At 36.1% G+C, this 22,226-nt stretch overlaps 1 protein-coding gene across 2 annotated transcripts in view; it reads right to left on the minus strand.

Annotated features, from left to right (window-relative positions):
• Nucleotides 1–22,226, minus strand: part of TBC1D32 (TBC1 domain family member 32) — a 255,150-nt gene that overhangs the window by 93,061 nt on the left and 139,863 nt on the right. For both annotated transcript variants that reach the window (XM_030929510.1, XM_030929511.1), the window contains one exon: nt 1,983–2,105. In XM_030929510.1, coding sequence (XP_030785370.1) covers nt 1,983–2,105 — 123 coding nt within the window. The remainder of the gene's footprint in view (nt 1–1,982; nt 2,106–22,226) is intronic.

The following is a 22,226-nucleotide window of genomic DNA, read 5'->3' on the forward strand; positions in this document are numbered from 1 at the left end:
GATTTTCTTCTAGGGTTTTCATAGTTTTGGATTTTACATTTAAGTGGGTTTTACATTTATGACAAACCCACAGACAGTATCATACTAAATGAGCAAAAGCTGAGCTGTAAGCGTTAGCCTTGAAATCTGGCACAAGACAAGGGTGCCTTCTCTCACCACTCCTATTAAACATAATATTGGAAGTTCTAGCCAGAGCAATCAGGTAAGAGAAAGAAATAAAGTACATTCAAATAGGAAGAGAGGAAGTCAAACTATATTTGTACATGATATGACCCTCCATCTAGAAAACCCCATCATCTCAGCCCCAAAGCTTCTTAAGCTGATAAGCAAAGTCTCAGGATACAAAATCAACATGCAAAAATTGCTTGCATTCCTATACACCACCAACAGGCAAGCCAAGAGCCAAATTATAAATGAACTCCTGTTCACAACTGTCACAAAAAGAATAAAATATCTAGAACTACAGCTAACAAGAGAAGTGAAGGACCTCTTCAAGGTGAACTACAAGCCACTGCTCAAAGACATCTGAGATGACACAAACAAATGGAAAAACATTCCATGCTCATGAATAGGAAGAATCAATATTGAGGAAATGACCATACCACCCAAAGCAATTTATAGATTCAATGCTATTCTTATTAAACTATACTGACATTCTTCCCAGGATGAGAAAAATTATTTTAAAATTCACGTGGAACCAAAAAAGAGCTTGAACAGCCAACACAATCCTAAGCAAAAAGAACAAAGCTGGAAGCATCACACTACCTGACTTCAAACTATACTACAAGGCTACAGTAACCAAAATAGCATGGTACTGCTACAAGAACAGACATATAGACCAATGGAACAGAACAGAGAACCCAGAAATAAGGTCAAACCTCTACAACAATCTGATCTTTTACAAACTTGACAAAAACAAGCAATGAGGAAAGGATTCCCTACTTAATAAATGGTGCTGGGAGAACTGGCTATCCATTTGCAGAAAATTGATACTGGACCCCCTCCTTATACCATATACAAAAATCAATGTATTTCTTAAAATATAAAAGCTAAATTCACTTTTCATTTTAAGTTCTCTTTGCTAGACAGCAAAAAATTGATGGAGACACAATGACATTAGTTAAAGAATACTTTCCTAGATCAATATTATTGCATTTAAATAAATGGAATTAGGACATGCATTATTTCTATAGTAACTTCAATAATCATATTTTCAGTCAAGGTTTTCTTAAGTTTTAAACTTGGTACCTTAAATTCAAAATCTAAATGTTACTTGTGAGCAGCTTCCATACTCTGCAGCTGTTAATCTTTTCCTTCTATATAAAACTTAGAGTATCAAGTAATATACTCCTTAATAATTTTCCAAGACCTCGCTAAGATGCAGACATACTCTTTTTTAAAATTAATTACAGACATAAAGGCAATGCCAGCTATTGAATGTGTATTTGACAACAGTCAGCCAAATTGAGGTAATGGCAAGTATGATTTATTAATGAAAAAAATTATCAGGATATTACCATAACCTCATTTTGGAAATAATCAGAATTTATGACTATGGACTAACATAATTAAGAGGACAGAGTAAAGAGTGCCTCTGCAAAGGACACAAAATCAAAAATTTTGTTCAATGGGTCATCTTACAATACTGAATTAAAAGGTGATACAGTTTTAAGGGAACCATTAATAAAGTTAGGTCTTACCTAAAATTTTATGTATCACATACACGCACACACACACATACACACACGCACGTGCGCACAACAAAAGCAACAGACTTTGAAAGCAGTACTCTGCAAGCACTCTCCAAACACTTCTATCATAATCCTTCTGTGACATTTACACTTAAGTTGCTTTGTATTCTGTTATTTAAATTGATTGAATTTAGAGAGCAGAAAAATATTAAACTATATCAAAAATTACTGTCTTAACGAAACATCATTAAAGAAAATTGCTATTACTGTGTTTTAATCACCCATTTTTACCTGTTGCTCTCTGAAGTCTCCAAGATATTTTCTTCTTGAGCATTTAATAACATTTCAGATACCTGATACTGAGCCTCTAACAGGAGAAGAGTGTCCAGATGACAGCATATCACACTTAATAACCTATGTAAAAAAGAAAAATAAAAGTAGATTGTGTAAAATAAGTCCCAAAAGCATAAGTACATCCTTGATGTCTCAAAGTAATACCTGTACATCAAAATATAAATCTTACAGGAAGTATCATTTAGTTATTTCAGATATATTTTTGATCAATTAGAATAGTAATCTCCTCTTCAAAAGTTGTTCTTACTGAGTATTTTTAAAAGACCATGGGTAATTTCTAATCCAGATTTTAAAAAATGTATCTAAATCTACATAACTAGTAAATTTTCCTCTCAACTGCCACTTAATTTAAAAATTCATCAGAGAACATTAGCAAATCCAGAAAAACTCCAAATTGCCATAACTTTTTATTCAGCAGTTAATTACCAAAGTTATGATAGAATCATCATTTTGCTGCCAATCTAGAAAATGTTCATTAGATAAAATGTCAATGGCTAATTTTATAATTGTCCGATCAAGCTGAGAACACCTAAGCCCACTTAGCTATCTTAATATTATCAAAAGATACAAGCAGAAATCATGTGTCTCCTATTATAATGCAAGAGGACACACACAGTGCACCATCTATGAAGTACTCTTGCCCAGGAAACTGAACCTCAATCTAATCAATCCTATACATCTTATTATCAGTTTATGGGAATCACAGGCATTAGAGAAACATATTTAAAAACACCGTAAGGAGAAAACAGTCAATGAAATTCAGAGTTTTGAGAATCCTACACATTATTTATATATTATTTGTTCAGAAAACAAAAAGTCTTAAAAAACAGAGGAGAAAATAAACTCTTACAAGTTAAAAAAAAAAAAAAAAAAAAAAAAAAAAGGACCAAATGTCAAGATTTTGTTTTGATCTTGATTCAAGCAAACTTTAAAAGTGCATTTTTAAATCACACAGGAAAATATGGGAGTATTATGAGATGAGATCAGGAAAACATTGTCAATTTTGTTAGATGTAACAATGGCACAGTGGTGAGGGCATTTTGGTTCATTTTTTAAAACATGTCCTTACTTATTAGAGATAGGCACTGAATGTTTTATATGTAAAACAGCATATCTGAAATTTGCTTTAAAGTACTTAAGAAAAAAATGTGTGTGGAGGGAGGGAGATGAAACAAGACTGGTGAAACACTGATAATAAAAATGAGTGATGGACACATGAAAGATTATACCCTTCACTACATTTTTTATATGTTTAAAAATTCTATGATTAAAAAGTGCTCAAACAAAGATAATATGATGAGAATGCTGGGAGGCTATGGTAGAGTGGGTGGTTAGGTAAGGTCTCTCTGAAAGGTGGTATTTGAGGAAATAGGTGATCCAAGAAGAAACCAACCTTCCAATAACACTTACTGATTTATCGTAGAGGTGTAGTGAAATATGAGCATAATGGCTTACATACAAGGATATTTATTGCAGAGTGGCCACATAGGAATCAATGAGGAATCAATGAGGAATCAATCACTCTCTATCCACAGAAAAAAGTTTAAATGCCAGAATATTTTTAAGTGGCATACTTTGCAAATATTAGAACACAGTAGCTTATGGTTTTTATAAAGAACTATCTCCAAGGAATATTAATTGAAAAAGGAGGGGCACAAAATATTGTGTCTAGTACCAGCATTTGAGTGAAAAACAGAAAACCATGAATATACATATAAATACATGTTTGTTTTTACATAAAATATCTATCACAGGAGAGAAAAGAAAGTAGGAAGAACTGTTAGCTCTGCAGTTGTGGTCTGAGAGACAACCAGGGAATTTACTTCTTACTGGTATTGATTTTTGAGTTTTGGTACAACTGCATGTTTTACCTATACAAAAGCACACGTAAGTAAAGAAAAAAAAGTTTTGTGGATGCCTTTAAGAGTCAAAAATAGCAATTCAATGTCACTCTCTAGAACGTGGCTAAAATATTCAAACAAATATAAAACTAAAGACAAATCTATCATTACTTTAGAGAGCTATTCTCTGCTCAATTTACAGAAATAAAAACATTTTTGTTAGGTAAAATATAGGTGAAGGCAAGATGAAAGATATGTTAGCCTTCCAGGGAAAAGATGATGGAGTATGCTGGCATTTCCCTTTCTCAGAAATAATCCAAAGCATAGAGGAGGGAGAAAAACAGCATATCACAGAAATGTTTAACCACAAAATGAAGGGCAGCCAAAGGCAGTAAAAATAGGATAAATGGTGCTGAAGAAGGGAAAGAATGAGACAGGATATTGTGGCTGTCATTCATATATATAAACCAGAACATTTCTAAAAAAAAAATTGATATGGTTTGGCTGTGCCCCCACCCAAATCTCATCCTGAATTGTAGCTCCCATAATTCCCACGTGTTGTAGAAGGCCCTGGTGGGAGATAACTGAATCAAGGGGGCGGTTTCACTCATACTGTTCTTCTGGTAGTGAATAAGTGCCATGAGAGCTGACGATTTTATAAGGGGAAACCCCTCTCACTTAGCTTTCATTCTCTCTTGAATGCCACCATGTAAGACGTGCCTTTCACCTTCCACCACGGTTACGAGGCCACGTGGAATTGTGAGTCCATTAAACCTCTTTTTCTTTATAAACTACCCAGTCCTGGGTATGTCTTTATCAGCAGTATGAAAATAGAATAATACAGTAAATTTTGGGCTACTCTTACCTTTAAGTCAACAGGCTAAGAAGGGAGTTACAAGGTTGGCTGGGGTGACTGACCTGGACTATCAGGATGAAATCAGTGTACTACTCCACAATGGAGGTAAGGAAGAGTATGCATGGAATACAGGAGATCCATTAGGGTGTCTCTTAGTATTACCAGGCCCTGTGATTAAGGTCAATGGGAAACTACAACAGCTAAATCTAGGCAGGACTACAAATGGCTCAGACCCTCCAAGAATGAAGGTTTGGGTCACTCCACCAGGTAAAAAACCATGAACTGCTGAGGTGCTTGCTGAAGGCAAAGAGAATACAGAATGGGTAGTAGAAGAAGGTAGTCATCAATACCAGCTATGACCATGTGACCAGCTGCAGAAATGAGAACTGTAATTGTCACATGCTTGTGCATATATACATTTGTACTAACAAAAATCTTCATTTTATTTCCTTTCTCCTTTATCATGTGATGTAGATTTCTTGACTTCATATCAGCATTTAAGTGTTGTTAACTTTATGTAGTAGCATTTGGGTTGGGGATTGGTGTCTTTCTGGTTGTACGAAGGATAGTTGTATTATGTTAGATGTAATTATAATCTTTTTATTGTCTTTATATGAAGATTATGTATGATTTCAGATGTTTATGAGTTCACATTGACAAAGAGTGGATTTGTGATGGTTAATATTGAGTGTCAACTTGATTGTATTGAAGGATGCAAATTATTGTTCCTGGGTGTGTCTGTGAGTGTGTTAACATTTGAGTCAGTGAACTGAAAAAGGCAGACCCACCCTCAATCTGGGTGGTGGACAATCTAATCAGCTACCAGCGCAGCCAGAACAAAAGCAGGCAGAAGAATGTGGAAAGACTAGACTGGTTTAGTCTCCCGAGCTACATCCTTCTCCCATGCTGGATGCTTTCAGCCTCCAACATCGAACTCCAAGTTCTTCAGCTTTGGGACTCAGACTGGCTTCCTTGCTCTTTGCAGGAGCAAGGCTTCCTTGCAGATGGCCTATTGTGGGACGTCACCTTGTGATTGCGTGAGTCAACACTCCTTAATAAACTCTCTTTTATATATACCTGTTATCCTATTGGTTCTGTCCCTCTAGAGAAACCTGAGTAATACAAAAATAAAAGCAAAATACATTTCTAAGAAGAAAAACAAAATAAAATTCTCAAAAATAAGGAATATAACCCAAGAGTCAATGCCTAATCCTCTGTTTTCAACAGTGGAAATGGAATACACAGGACCCCCGATATGACTCCAAGAAGCAGAAGGAGCACAGTGGAACCAGAAGTTACAAAAAACTCAATTAACAATTAATTACTAGTTAGATTATAGCGACAATTACTAACAAACAGAAAATTGTCTACCTCTATATCAAGATATATGAGGGGTACTAGGGGAGGGGAGAGGATGGCCTGAAAAAGGTACAAACACACACATACAAAATTTGGGCCTTTAGAAAAATTCCATCTAACCAGGAGCATTGCCCTAGCTTCTCTAGTTTCTCTTAAGCATAAGCCTCCTACAAACAGCTGCTGCTAAAAATCTCACATCTCTCCAAAAAGAAGTACCATACAAAGGTGCTATAAGAAAAACAAAATTTTGGCCGGGCGCGGTGGCTCAAGCCTGTAATCCCAGCACTTTGGGAGGCCGAGACGGGTGGATCACGAGGTCAGGAGATCGAGACCATCCTGGTCTACACGGTGAAACCCCGTCTCTACTAAAAAAAATACAAAAAACTAGCCGGGCGAGATGGCGGGCGCCTGTAGTCCCAGCTACTCGGGAGGCTGAGGCAGGAGAATAGCGTAAACCCGGGAGGCGGAGCTTGCAGTGAGCCAAGATCGCGCCAAAGCACCCCAGCCTGGGCGACAGAGCTAGACTCCGTCTCAAAAAAAAATAAAATAAAATAAAATAAAAAATAAAAAAAAAATTTTAAAAGATAAACAGATGGGAGATACATACTAAAAACAAGTTGTCTTTAAATACTTAAACTGTGAACACACAATTTTCTATGAATTAAACAGGTTTGATAAAGCAGTGGTCTCCATTAAGCTCCTTGTACAAAATAAAAATCTATGAACACAGGGAAGAAACAGCAACCAGAAAAAGTAAAACATGAGCTGGCAGAGCTAAGGAATGAAATAGAAGAAAAAAACTGTCATAGAAATGAAAGTATAATTGCAAACAGTAAAAAAGAAAACAGATACTGTTAAGAAGATAACAAATACAGGGAACAGAATGATAAAAGTGTGAAAAGTATAATGGAAATAAGGAGTTTAAATTATTGATTTCTTGAAGAGAAAACTGAAATAATCTAACATGATATATCTTTAAAGATATTAGCCAAGAAATTCTTCCCGGGAGAAAAAAAGCCATCAATCCAAGTTCGTAAACTGTACAATACGTCCCAGAGTAAATTGAATCAAAAGAATCAGCACAGAGACAGAACCTGGTCAAGTTAAGCTTAACAGGTAACAAAGAACCATTGGGGTGTCCAGGCAAAAAGATCAAGTTACTACAAGAGTGGGGTGAGGGATGCAGAAGGAGGGGAAATCAAATTGTTCCAGACATAGCTGCAGCAACATTCAATACCAGAACAGTAGGACAAAACTGGAAGTCTAACATGATTAGATATTAAAACATATTACAAACTGTAAGTATTCAGTTTTAATGACAAAGCAAAAGAAAATAAAGACATAGACTCTAATACATACAGAAATTTTAAATTATGTTAAGAGTAAAGGGACCAGGCATAGTGAATTCATGCCTATAATCCCAGCATTTTGGGAGGCTGAAGCAGACTGATCACTTGAGTCCAGGAGTTCGAGGCCAGCCTGGGTGACATGGTAAAACCTGTCTCTATTAAAAATATAAAAAATTAGCTGCTCATGGTGGCACGCACACATAGGTCCCAGCTACCAGAGAGGCTGAGGTGGGAGAATCACCTGAGCCCAGGGAGTCGAGTCTGCAGTGAGCTGTGATTGTACCTCTGTACTCTAGCCTGAGTGACAGACCTTGTGAAAAAAAAAAAGTGATAAGATTTCCTGGTGAACTAATTATGATGTAGAATAAAAGAAGAAAGAAATCAAGAACGACTCTTGGGTGTTTAGTTTTAACAATAGGGAGGATCATGTTATCATCAACCCAGATATAAAAGGCTATAGGTTAAGATGGTTTAGGGAAACTCTTTTCTTTCTTTAGGCTACTAAACCACTGAACAGATAATGAAAGTAACTGTCAGTGGATTTTTTAGTTAAGATTTGAAAAGAGAGATCTACAGTATCTGGATGTAAAATGAGGTGATCCAAGGTGAACTGGGGCAACTTTATGAGCAAATACATACCTGGACTGAATTCTGCTAATTAGGGAATGAGTACATCTAAAATAACAAATGATGTCAGACTTTTAAAATCTTACAAGTACTAGAAATAATGTAAAGCTTAGCAAATTTAATCCCGCAGTAAATTAAAATAGTACCATATTGTGACCAAGTACAGATCATTGCAGGGATAAAAAGAGAGTTTAATATTAAAGTATCTCCTGATGTAATTTATGACACCAATATGTAACAGAAGAGAGCCATATAACCATTGGACCAGATGCTTAAAAGCTCTTTGATTTAAGATTCAATATCTACTCTCCATTCCTTGTCCTCCAAAAAATTCTGAGTAAATTAAAGAAAGGTTACCACTGTAATTTGATTTTTAAAAAGACAAATCTATCTCAATACAAGACCTAAAAGCATAAACAGGAAAAGCATTCCCATTAAAGTCAACAGGAAGGCAAAACTGCCCATTATTTTTTAACATCATTCTAGAAATTCAAGATAATGCAAAAAGACAAGAATAAAATAAAGAGGCATGCTATGTGAAAGGAGATAGAATGTTCATTATTAGAAAACAAACTATTTGTGAATTCATCTCCTAATGACATAAATTTCAATTTACTTGGAAAAACATTGGTTGAATACATATTAAGTGCCTACTACCATTTTAAATGTTGGGAATTCACCAATAAATACACACACATACACACAGATTTCCCAGTCCTTACGGAACTCTAAATGGTAGAGGAAGGGAGCCGCCAATAAACAAAATTAAAAATTAAACAACAAAGTAATGGATACAACTAAAACAAGAAAGTGAAAAATGAGTTTTAACAAGGGAGTGAAAAAATGTATCACTCTGTGTAATTTTAAATAAGGTGGTCAGGAAAGAGCTCACTAAGAAGGTGATAACCTTCTTAGGAAAGACCTAAAAGTAATGAGGAAGTAAGCCATATAGCTACTGGGGGGAAAGGCGTTCCAGGTAGAGCAAATAGCTTCAGCCAAATACCTAAGGTGACAGAATTTCTGACCTGTTTGACAGTTTGAACAGTAAGGGGGCCAATATAGCTGAAATGGAATAAGAAAGGGAGAAGTACACATTGAGCATCCCCAAATCCAAAATCCAAAATGTTCTGAGCACCAACATGATGCCACAAGTGGGCAATTCCACACCATGTTATGGATCACGGTCACAACACAGTCAAAATGCACAACACACAGTTTACTTGGCATTCCTACTGTTCAATGTACATTACCTGTTCCCCCCGCCCCCCCACGCGGAGATGGAGTTTCGCTCTTGTCACCCAGGCTGGAGTGCAGTGGCACGATCTCCGCCACTGCAACCTCCACCTCCCTGGTTTAAGCGATTCTCCTGCCTCAGCCTCCGGAGTAGCTGGGATTACAGACACACGCCACAACACCCAGCTAATTTCTGTATTTTTAGTAGAGATGGGGTTTCACCATGTTGGTCAGGCTGGTCTTAAACTCCTGACCTCATGATCCACACACCCGCCTGGGCCTCCCAAAGTGCTGGGATTACAGGTGTGAGCCACCACACCCGGCCCAAGGTACAGCATCACAGGTGGAGACTGAAAGCCTGCAGTTTTATTGTTCAACAGCTAATACAGGTGTTCTGGTGATGCTACTATGCTGCCAGTTATCCTGAATATGTCATTTTTGTTTTTTTTTTTTTTACTGTATAAATGGTACGTCACATTTTTTAGTGTTAAATACTATGTGTGAATAAGTGTAAGGAAATGATTGCTTATCAGTAGTCGATATAGTTTGGATATATGTCCCTGCCCATATCTCATGTCAAATTGTGATCCACAATGTTGGAGGTGGGGCTTGGTGGGAGGTGACTGGGTCATACGGGTGAATTTCTCAATGGTTTAACACCATCCCCTTAGTGCTGTTCTCGTGATAGTGAGTGAGTTCTCGTGATAGTGAATGAGTTCTCATGAGCTTTGGTTGTTTAAAAGTCTGTAGCACCTTCCCTCTTGCTCCTGCTCCTGCTCCTGCCATGTAGGACGCTTCCTTCTCCTTTGCCTTCCACCATGATTGGACACTTCCTGAGGCCTCCCCAGAAGCAGAAGCTGCTATGCTTCTTGTATAGTCTGCAGAACCATGAGTCAATTGAACCTCTTTTCTTTATAAATTACTCAATCTCAGGTATTTCTTTATAGCAATGTAAGAATGGACTAATATAGTAGCATACAAATTTAGAGTCAGGAAAGATGGTGACAGCAGGCAACCACAGATTGCCCACACTGGTGGCTGAGATAGTGACACCTTTGCTTTCTAATGGTTCAATGTACACGAACTTTGTTTCATGTACAAAATTATTTTAAAGTATTGTATAAAATTACATTCAGGCTTTTTGTATAAGGTTTATATGGCACAAAAATGTATTTCACGTTTAGACTTGGGTCCTACCCCCAAGATATCAGACTATGTATATGCAAGTATTTCAAAATCTGCAATCTAAAACACTTCTGATCCCAAGCATTTCCGATAAGGGATACTCAACTTGTATTAGGAGATGAGGTCAAAACAATACTAGGTAAGTGTATTAATTCTTTTTCACACCACTGATAAAGACATATCCAAGACTGGGTAATTTATAAAGGAAAGAGGTTTAATGGACTCACAGTTCCACATGCCTGGGGAAACCTCACAATGATGGCAGAAGGTGGAAGGCACATCTTACATGGCAGCAGGCAAGGGAAGAAGTGCCAGCAGGGGAAATGCTAGATGCTTATAAAACCATCAGATCTCATGAGAACTCACTATCTTGAGAACAGTATGGGGAAAACTGCGCCCATGACTCAATTATCTCTGCCTGGCCCCGCCCCTGACATGTCGGTATTAATATAATTCAACTTGAGATTTGGGTGGGGACAGAGAGCCAAACCACATCAGTAGGGGGTCCTGATCCATTGTGATGACTCTGGATTTTTTTATGGTGACATGAGAAATCACTGGGGATGGTTTCATACTGATGATATGAAAAGCTTTGTGAGTACAGGACTGAGATTACCTGATTTGTGTTTTAATGGGATCACTCCAGCTGCTACGCATGTAATAGGCTAAAATTAGCCAGAAGCAGACGAAAAGAAACCAGTTAAAAAGCTATAGCAATAATTTAGATAAGTTAGTAGCTTAAAACAGGGTATTGTTAGGATTTCTGGACTGAAAAAATGGCTCTGCATTGTCCAGATTCTTAGGCTAGCCCCCAAGATGCCCACATCCTGGTGCTCATGTTCTTGTGTGATTCCCTTCTCCTTAGTGTAGACAGGTCCTATGATATGTCTCTAACCAATGGAGCATGGTATAGGTGATATGATGGATGTGATTATATGTATGTGATTACAAGATTACATTCCGTAAGACTGTAGTGCTCTTCTTGTTGGGGTGTCTCCTGTGCTCGGAGTTGAGGGCAACTTTCAATAGATAGCTGTAAGAAAGGACCTCCAGCCTTTAGCTAGCAAGAAAACAAAGGCTTCAGTCCTAAATCTGTAAAGAACTAAACTCGGTCAACAACCTATGTGAGTTAGGAAGCAGATCTTTCTTGAGTTTCACATGAGACCACGGCCACAGTCAACATCTTGACTTCAGCCTTGTGAGACTGTGAACAGAGGAACCAGCTAAGGTGTGTCTAGACAAAAACTGAGATAGTAAATACTCATGGCTTTAAGTCACAAAGTTTATAGTAATTTTTTAATAGAGCAATAAAAATAATATAAACTCCAACTTTAACAGCTAAGCAATTAAAAATATGATGCTGCTATTTGGTTGATAAGGAGAAAACAATTGGAAATGGCAGGGGGGATACATATACACACATATATACATACATACACACATACTATATGTATATTTTACAAATAAATATTTCTTTCTTTTATATATGGAGACAAAAACATATTTTATATATATACACACATATATATAGTATGCGTGTGTGTGTGTGTGTGAGTTTGTATGTGTGTGTGTGTGAAAATTATGTAGGTGGCCTGTAAAAAAAAATCACCAAAAATAAAACTCCAGTAAATTTACTTATAAAATACCAGCAATAACCAATGAAGCATTACCATGGAAGAAGAGACTCCATTAGCAATAGCAAAAAATATAACAGATGATAATAATAGATGATATAATATTACAGATGATAATATACAATATAAAAAGGACAGGATCTATATGAAGAAAGCTACGATGTATGACTGAAAAATGTGAAGAGTTCAATAAATAAAGACAAAGCACCTACCAGGATGAGAATGTTAAGTATTTTAAAGATGTGTATTCTTGACTAACTTTATTTATATATTTAAATAAACATTATGTAATAATTTAATCAAAACTGTACAAAATATTTGTGCAGAATTTAACAAAATACCTCCACTAATAATCTGAAAGAATCTAATAGACCCTTATCACTACTTATCAAGTGCTTACCATGTTCTAAATTTGGGAGAGTTGTAACATATTCAGTCTCATGAACTTGATAAGAAACATACAGCTTTGGTCTCCATATATAAAAAGAAACAGAGGCACAGAGAGGTTAAGGACCTTCCCTAACAACAGTGTTGCAATGCGGTTCCAGTGTCCACGTTCTTAACTGCTCACTGATACAGCCACACACTATAATATACACTGGGGAACATATTATCAAGCTAAACAAAATAAATTCATGAAAGATATATGAGACTTCTACATAGAAAACTATAAAACTTTAATAAGAGTAATTAAAGAAAGCCTAATTAAATAGAGATATAGGCCATGTTTACAGATTGGAAAACGGTATTATGCAGATGTCAATTCATCCACCATTGATCTATAGACTCAATACAATAATAATTAAAATCTTAGTGAGTTGCTTTATGTGATAAGCTGATTCTGGAATTTATATGGAAAGAAAAGGACTAAAAATAGCTTGAGATATTTTCAAAAAGACCAAAGCAAGAAGAATTGCTCTATCAGTTATTTTTACTTATTACAAAGCTACAGTAATTAAAATGAAGTTCAAAAAGTAACAAAATTAAAATATATTGTTTAGTCAGACACACAGACCAATGGAACAGAAAGAAGAACCCAGAGATAAATCTACACACTTACAGCCAAGTCCTTTTTGACAAAGTTTCCAAGAACATACAGTGGGGAAGAAACACTCTCTTTAATAAAAGGTGCTGGGAAAACTGAATATTCATATGCAGAAGATTGAAACTAGATCTTTCACCACATGCAAAAGGATTAAAGATCTAACTGTAATACCTGAAACTATGAAATTACTAGGAGAAAACATTGGGGAAACACTATAGGACACTGGTCCAGGGAAAGATTTTTTGGGTAAGCCCTCAAAACCAAAGGTGACAAAGCAAACACAGACAAATGAGATTACATCAAGCTAAAAAGCTTCTGTACAGCAAAGAAAACAATGAACAAACTGAAGAGACAACCTGCCGAACGTGAGAAGATATTTGTAAAGTGTCCATCCAACAAAAGTTTAATAAGCAGAATATACAAGGAATTCAAACAACTCAGTAGCAAATAATAATAATAATAATAACCCAATTTAAAAATGGGCAAAAGGTATAAACAGATATTTCTCAAAAGAAGATATACAAATGGCCATGAGGTATATGAAAAAACGCTTAACATCACTAATTACCAAGGAAATGCACATCAAAGCCCAAACAAGATAACACTTCACTTCAGTTAGAATGGCTATTATCAAAAAGACAAAAAAAATAACAAGTGTTGGTGAGGATGCAGAGAAAGGGGAACACTCATACACTATTGGTGGGAATGCAAAGTAGAACAGCCATTAGGGAAAAGAGCATGGAGGTTCCTCAAAACATTAAAAATATAACTACCATATTGACATGGTTTGAATCTGTGTCCCTACCCAAATCTCCTGTCAAATTGTAATCCCCATTTTTGGAGGAGAGCCTGGTGGGAGGTAATTGGATCACAGAGGCAGATTCCTCCCCCTCTTCTTCCCATGATAGCGAGTTCTCATGAGATCTAGTTCTTTAAAAGTGTGTGGCACCTCCCACTTCTCTCTCTCTTTCTCCTGTCCAGCCATGTAAGATGTACCTGCTTCCCCTTTGCCTTCCGCCATGATTGTAAATTTCCTGAGGCCTCTTCAGCCGTCCTTCCTGTACAGCCTGCAGAACCGTAGGTCAATGAAATCTCTTTTCTTTATGAATTATCCAGTCTCAGGTATTTCTTTATAGCAGTGTGAGAACAGACTAATAAACATATGATTTAGCAACCCCACTGCTGGGTGTATATCCAAAGAAAAGGATATCAGTATATCAAAGAGGTGTCTGCACTTCCATGTTTACCGCAGCATTATTCACAATGGCCAAGGTATGGAATCAGCCTAAGTGTCCATCAACAAATAAACAAAGAAAATGTAATACATACACAAAATGGAATATTATCCAGCCATCAAAAAGAATGCAATCCTCTCATTTGCAACAACATGGATGGAACTGGACATCATTATGTTAAGTGAAATAAACCAGGCATAAAAAGCAACTATCACACATTCTTACTCACGTGTGAGTTTAAAAAGTAGATTTCATGGAAGTAGGGAGTAAAATGGTGGTTCACAATTACCCTGATTGGATTACTACACATTGTATATATGGATCAAAATATCACACATACCCCCAAAATATGGACAACTATGACATATAAATGTAAAAACCCAAAAATATATATATTGTCTAGGAATATATGACTAGGTAATAAAATACATATAAGGAAACCAAAGAAGTAAACATCATAAAAGTCAAAATGTTACCATTAGAGGGAAAGGACGGAGTCATGACCAAAAATGCAAATAGTACTTGCAAATTCTGTTTACTTGATTGACATTTCATGAGTATTTATTTTACAACAATTTGTTAAGCTGTATGTTTATATTTTATCAAATATTTATATTTGTAATATTTCATTAAAAACTGAAGTGTTATGCTAGGGTAGGTAATGAGAAAAAATATATATTATATCGACAAGAAGTCTAAATGGGTATGCAACAAATGAACAAATTCAGAATGCTAATAAAAGAATGCATACTTTCATGATTATGTATAAAGATTCCTGCAAGACTTGATATCAGCTAAATGCCATTTGGTACTCAATTATGTAATCATCTAATAAACAGACTTAATGGCTCATTAATTATACCAGCATATTTGTATAAGTTAGCAGTTAGACTAAACATAGAAGGAAACAACACTTGAGTAACAGAATTTATTTTTTTGCCTAACCATAATATTAAGGCTAGGTTTATAAAGTGAATAGAAGTATACGGGTTATTTTATATCCACCAATCTAGCAAAATGACCAGAAAAATATGTCTGAAAACACTCTTATTATTAGAATTATAAGCAACAAATTGTCAGGTTTTATTTTTGTTGGCCCCAATCCAAAGTTCCCAATTATTAAAAAAAAAATCAGGTATGTATTTCACATATAAACTGGCTGGAAAAAAAAGTCAACAATTATCCATGTTAAATCCAAATTAACAGGTAATACAAGTTTTAATAGTATATTTTTAGATTTTTTTAATGAAAAAGATAAAAGTATTAAAAATCCTTTAAAGTAAATTTATGTAAAGATATCAACAGTATATTAACAGGGAAATTTCAGAAAACAGAGAGAAAGAGAAAGATTCTGTGTGTGTGTGTGTGTGTGTGTGTGTGTGTGTGTGTGTGTGTGTAAATACACCAGAGCATCTCTGTGTATGTGTCTCTTAGGACACAGTTAGAAAAACAGACTAATTCCATCTATCCCACACAAAAACCTGCTTAGATTAGGCCTTATTAAGTTACTTTTATCAAGATAGAGAAGTTTCTGTACACCAAAGGAAAGACAGCAAAATTCCTAGCTGTTCCTTTATTCCCCATTTCATACAATGCTAAGCAATGTGCAACTATTATTCTACTATCATAATTTTAAGGCTCTCAGAGGCTCCAAAAGTCTAGTACCCTTGAGGATATGGGATGCTCTTTGAAGATGATAAAGACATAACAGTTTGTTTGCTTGCAGCAAAGCTTTAGAGGCACGGCAGGTGGCTAAAGGTGGGAGGTATCTAGACTTTTAGTAAATCTAGGAAAGCATTTGTACACTTGAGGTGATATTCAGTCAAGTGTCTTGCCTTCCTTGAGTCAGGTTTATCAACTTTCTCACTTCACCTCAGGCACTGAAGGCCAAGTCCTTATTTCTATTAGGAATCTTGTGCTACACATAAGTATGATCCTAGACAAATAATTTTCACAGAAACCTATCATCATTACATCTTCTCTTCCCCTTGAATTAAACCTTTTGTGAAGAAATACAGAAATTCCTAAACCATAGTATATAAATAAAATGGCCACAATTTATGAACTGTATGTATGCCCACTGGAAAGAAAAAACACAGTACAAGATGTCAATGGAGAGCTGCAGAATTTCTCCAACAGTCTTCTCACAGCAATAAAAAACTACCCAGATGTTTTTATGGCTGCTATCAAAACCCTCTGAAATACTAAACACAGACAATATGCACTATATGCTTCAGGGAACAAACTTCTCATATACACCAGAGAAGCTGGAAGTACTGGTCAATCTGCCCAATGTTCTTAGGTTTTCTTAAGCTTTACAATAGTGTATCTGTTCATTGTATGTAACAAGACATCATCAAGATAAAAATTTCTTTTTTTTTTTTTTTTTTTGAATTTTTTTATTATACTTTAAGTTCTAGGGTACATGTGCATAACGTGCAGGTTTGTTACATATGTATACTTATGCCATGTTGGTGTGCTGCACCCATCAACTCGTCAGCACCCATCAATTCATCATTTATATCATGTATAACTCCCCAGTGCAATCCCTCCCTCCTCCCCCCTCCCCATGATAGGCCCCAGTGTGTGATGTTCCCCTTCCCGAGTCCAAGTGATCTCATTGTTCAGTTCCCACCTATGAGTGAGAACATGCGGTGTTTGGTTTTCTCTTCTTGTGATAGTTTGCTAAGAATGATGGTTTCCAGCTGCATCCATGTCCCTACAAAGGACGCAAACTCATCCTTTTTTATGGCTGCATAGTATTCCATGGTGTATATGTGCCACATTTTCTTAATCCAGTCTGTCACAGATGGACATCTGGGTTGATTCCAAGTCTTTGCTATTGTGAATAGTGCCGCAATAAACATACGTGTGCAATGAGATACCATCTCACACCAGTTAGAATGGCAATCATTAAGAAGTCAGGAAACAACAGGTGTTGGAGAGGATGTGGAGAAATAGGAACACTTTTACACTGTTGGTGGGATTGTAAACTAGTTCAACCATTATGGAAAACAGTATGGCAATTCCTCAAGGATCTAGAACTAAATGTACCATATGACCCAGCCATCCCACTACTGGGTATATACCCAAAGGATTATAAATTATTCTACTACAAAGATAAAAATTTCTTCACAAGAGTGAATCAACACAGTCTCTATGACTGGGAAGATACTGCTGACTTGGCCAAATGTGAATGTCAGAAACAGGGTACTTTCACCTGGCATGGACAACAACGTATCATTATCATTTTACCAAAAATTTGGTCTAGGGTAGCCTTGATTGTCCTACCAAACCAGAGGTCATCATGAAAAACTACTTCATTGATGATATAACATTAACTGGACTTAGGTGGGCAGAAAGTAGCTGGTACTCTATATGCTTTAGTAAAACAAGAATTCCAGAGGGTAAGTAATCCATAAAAATTGAGAGGCTTGCCATCTCAGTAAAGTTTCTGAGTTCTAGAATCACCTGTAAAATGCATGACAAATTGTTACATCTCACATTAATTACCACCAAGAAAATGGCACAATGCATGATTTTAGCCTCTTCCAATTTTGGAAGCAACTTCTATAATATTTGGGTGTACTGCTCAGAACTACTTATGACATCACCTATAATTCTGTCAACTTTATGACCTACAGCAAAAACAAACAAACAAACAAAACTCACGCAGCCTCCAAGTTCAGATAGTCTATCACTTGGGCCTTTACTCCAGCAGGTTCAATGCTGGTCATGGTTTCAATGACAGATTGGATAGTACAGGAACTTCTGACAAGGTGCAATACGAGATCACACACAGATTTCTAGGATTTGGGAGTGAATCTATGTTCCCTTTGTTAAATAACTATTCTTACTTTGTGATCCTCAATTTGATAAACATAATTTTGAGCTCCCACCATCATGGCCACTTTGCACATAATTCCATTCGAGCAAGCACTAGGGCAGCTGAGGAAAGAGGCTGACCTATCAATGCAAGGGATTATTTTGCCTGCTTTGCAGGAAGAGGAAGCCCTTAAAGAACATTCCAAATCAAAATTATTCCCTCAACCTGTATGTATTCTCAGAGGACCATCTACATACTTTTTTCCACCAATCTTCTCATACTATTCCGCAAGTTTTTTTTATTCTGAGCCCCAACCATCTAGCCCAACCATTAGCAATGGTCTATAAATCTACACAAATCAGTACCTGAAGTCTCAACCATCTCCAAAGTAAATGAGTAGATATGCTACTTCAAAATTTTCCCTCTTTGAAACGCAGTCCAATTCTAGCAGGTACTAATATATTATATGATACAACCTATAAATCAGATTTAGTAACCGTTTTTCTTCCCTGGTCACCTAGTGAGAGAAAATTTCCCATGAGCCAGAGGTGTACGTTGTGAATGTGAGTCATATGCTCATACAATTCACTTGTGTTATCAGGGCTACTGTAAACTTATCTTACAAATGTCACTTTCACTTGATGGTGGAGTGCTATCGTGCACATATAAACTATATTTTAGAAAGTCATGTAATGCACAATGCCAGACTGGTTGCCAAATTTCTATAGGAAATATCTGTGAGTTGAACAATATGGATTCCCTCATCAGAGATGATCTGACTACAGTTGTTACTGAACATTCAGATTGCTACAGGCAGAGACCAACCCTGGACTCAGAAGATAGTAAACAACCCTGGGGAGACCAACAAGCTACCTAGTGGCAGGGTGATTACATTAAACATGCCTTCTTACACCATACACAAAACTTCACATCCTTGGCTACTATGTTTTTCTATCAAGCATTATCTTACTACGGACTTTCTAGGGGTGATGGCATCCATAAAACACTGTTTCTGGTCAAGAAACTAGTTTAACAATAAAAAAAAATGTAAGGCACTGAGCAAATATTCACTGGTCTTATGATGTACCCTAGCTCCCAGAAGCAGATGATCATAGATATTGATGGAATGGCATACTGAAAACTCAGTATGATATCATGTAGGACACAACACCTTGGAAAACTGAGGTGCTATCCCACAAAATGGTCTGAACTAGAAACCAATATATGATGTTATTTCTCTTATACCTGTAATATATGAGTCTATGAACTAAAGTGTAGAAGGGAAAATGATTTTCTTTGGTTTTCTAACCCTTTAACTTTGTGAAGGGTGGTAAGAAAGTTGATGGTTTTGAGATCTTATCCAAACTAGCGTACTTCTACTAGAACTGAAAATTCAAACTTTGCTCTAACCTTTGAAGCTTCTCATAACCCTGAACCAATAGCAGAAAAAGCTAACCACATTGGCTAGAGGAATTGATCACTATGATCAGTGAAAGGAAGACTGCTCGTATGCAATGGAGGTAGAGGTAAATAAAGCCTGGTGCCCCAGGGATCCTCTGCAGCACCTACTAGTACTGCCATATCTAGTGGTAAAAACTGATGGAAGACTAATGCAAACCAATACAGACAAGATGACAAAGGGCTCAAGAACCTCAATAACAAAGCTTTAGATATTAAAAAAACAAAACTTAGATATGGACAATATATAGCATCCTAACCAGCTAGAGTTGTTTGAATTACAAGAGAAACAGATTGGGTAGAAGGGGAAAAGTTATAAATACCCACTAAAGCCACATGTCCACTTATAGAGACAAAGACTGTACTAACTAACCATATTTTAAACTTTGCTCTGTTAAGTAAGCATTTATCTATTAAAAAGGAAATTTATAATTTCCTTTTTCGCCATCTCTCCCCTGCCTTATGTAGGGTGTTAATTCTGTAATTTAGTCTATAGGTTAAAGGATATGAAGATACGACTAGAACTAAAGTAACAAAGAAGAAAAATCACCAAATAAATACTGATGGGATTCTAGATTTCCCTGTTAGGGAAGAGGGTAAGGCCATTTTTGTTGTGGAAGAAAAATTATATACTGTATTACCTGAAAGAATGTTACTGCTATTACTGTTGACTGAAACTTTAATGCTCTGAGGTTTAAATGACTCAAAATATTCAAAGAGCTTAGACTGGTCCTGCCAACAGTAAGCACTCTTATAACTATTGGACATTAGTACTGAATTATTATATTTTGTAATAACAATCTTGGGATAAATAACTGCGTGATATATAGAAAAATTAAGCAAATGAAAAATAGGAATAAACGATTCCTTACTAATTCTAGAAGAAACAAATTGGGTAAGGAAATAAAATATAATCACAATATATCTTTGAATTGGCAGTGAATAACATTTAACCATTTTCAGCATAGTATCCCTTCTCTCAGGGGCACTTAGTATCTCTGATTCATTTATTTTCCAGAAGGCAAAACCCTCCAATGTTCTGCTTAGGCAGGAGAAAAACAGTCCCTCTGCTAGATGGTGTAGGAATGCAGGAAATCTGAAAGCATAACTGAGTCTTATAATTGGAACTAGTCTTATTATTGACAAGGTTAGACTTTCACCTAATCTTCTACTTTCATCTGCATTCTCAGTAGTGCCCTTAATTCCTAGTAATTCTAGAATGTCGTAATATGCAAATAAGTAGCTAGCTTGGGTTTTAGCTTTCTTGTCCTAATAAATCAGTTACAACTCGTCCATTGGTTTTTCAGCTCCTGAAATTACATTGTGGAAGCCTCCATCCCATTCCCACCTTGAAAAACTTCCTCCCATACATCCCTTCCTACTGAGAAAGTGGTTCCATGAAAACAAGGGAGTAAACCAGGATAGGTAATTGGATCCCAGGTAACACGGGATCTAACTCAGAAGAGAGAAAAGAAATTTCCAGGATGATGATGAAGGAAAATCCCATGAAGGCTGATGCTCAGGGCCAAAAAAAAAAAAAAAAAAAAAAAAAAAAAAAAAAAAAAAAAAAAAAAAAAAATCCTTCAGTACAAAGCGGAACAGAAGAATGTCATAAAAGAAAAAAAATAGATTATCTGATTCCTTTTAGCTGGTTGAGAGTTTATGTTTTCACAAATACGAATAGGATATTGTCCCTGCCCTCAGGAATGTGAAAGCCTCGTAGTTATAAAACATAATTGGAAAGAATGATTGTAGGGCCCCTTGACATATATTTTGTGAAGCAGTACAATATATGGGTTAGGCATTACATTCTTTGGAACCGGTCTATCTGGATTTAAATACTAACAATCCCAATTACCAGTTGTGTCACTTTAATTGAATGGCTTAACTTCTCTGTGTCCCAGTTGAAGCATTTGTTTTAAAAAACAAAACAAAGGAGATATTAAGAGTATCTACTTCAAAAGTTTGTTCTGAAATTGAGTGACTTCAATATAAAACCAATACAAATACCTGAGACATAATGAGCACTATATTAGTATTATGCAGTAGCAGAGGTTAGCAATATATTTTTAGGATATAAATATCCTAGGGATATATTACTAGTATGTACACTGAACATAAAGTAAATGTAAAATATCATGCAATTATTAACTCCAAGAAAAGTAAAGTTTTAAGAAAAAGGATACATAGTCATATTACTTAAGCTACCAATAAATAATATTTATAGACATTATAATAGAAGCTTTTAATAGAGATTTAATCAAGAATATGATAAAACTATAGCAGAGAGAGAGAAAGAGAGCCAATGAAATCTAAGTCCTAAGCTTCTAAATCCCTAAAGATAAGAGATGAAAGCTGAAAGTTAAAAAAATCAAGATAGTGTAAGTGTGTTATTTTTAAACCTGGAAATGAATCCTCCCCTGACAAAACACAACAAAACAAGGAATTAAAAGTGGCAGCCTCTGAGGAGTGGAACTTGGGAGTGCAGTAGAATGGGTAGAGGATTACTCCTCATTCTTAAAAACCTTCCCAT

This window comes from Rhinopithecus roxellana, chromosome 4, assembly GCF_007565055.1.
Source record: "Rhinopithecus roxellana isolate Shanxi Qingling chromosome 4, ASM756505v1, whole genome shotgun sequence".
Taxonomy (NCBI): Eukaryota; Metazoa; Chordata; class Mammalia; order Primates; family Cercopithecidae; genus Rhinopithecus; species Rhinopithecus roxellana.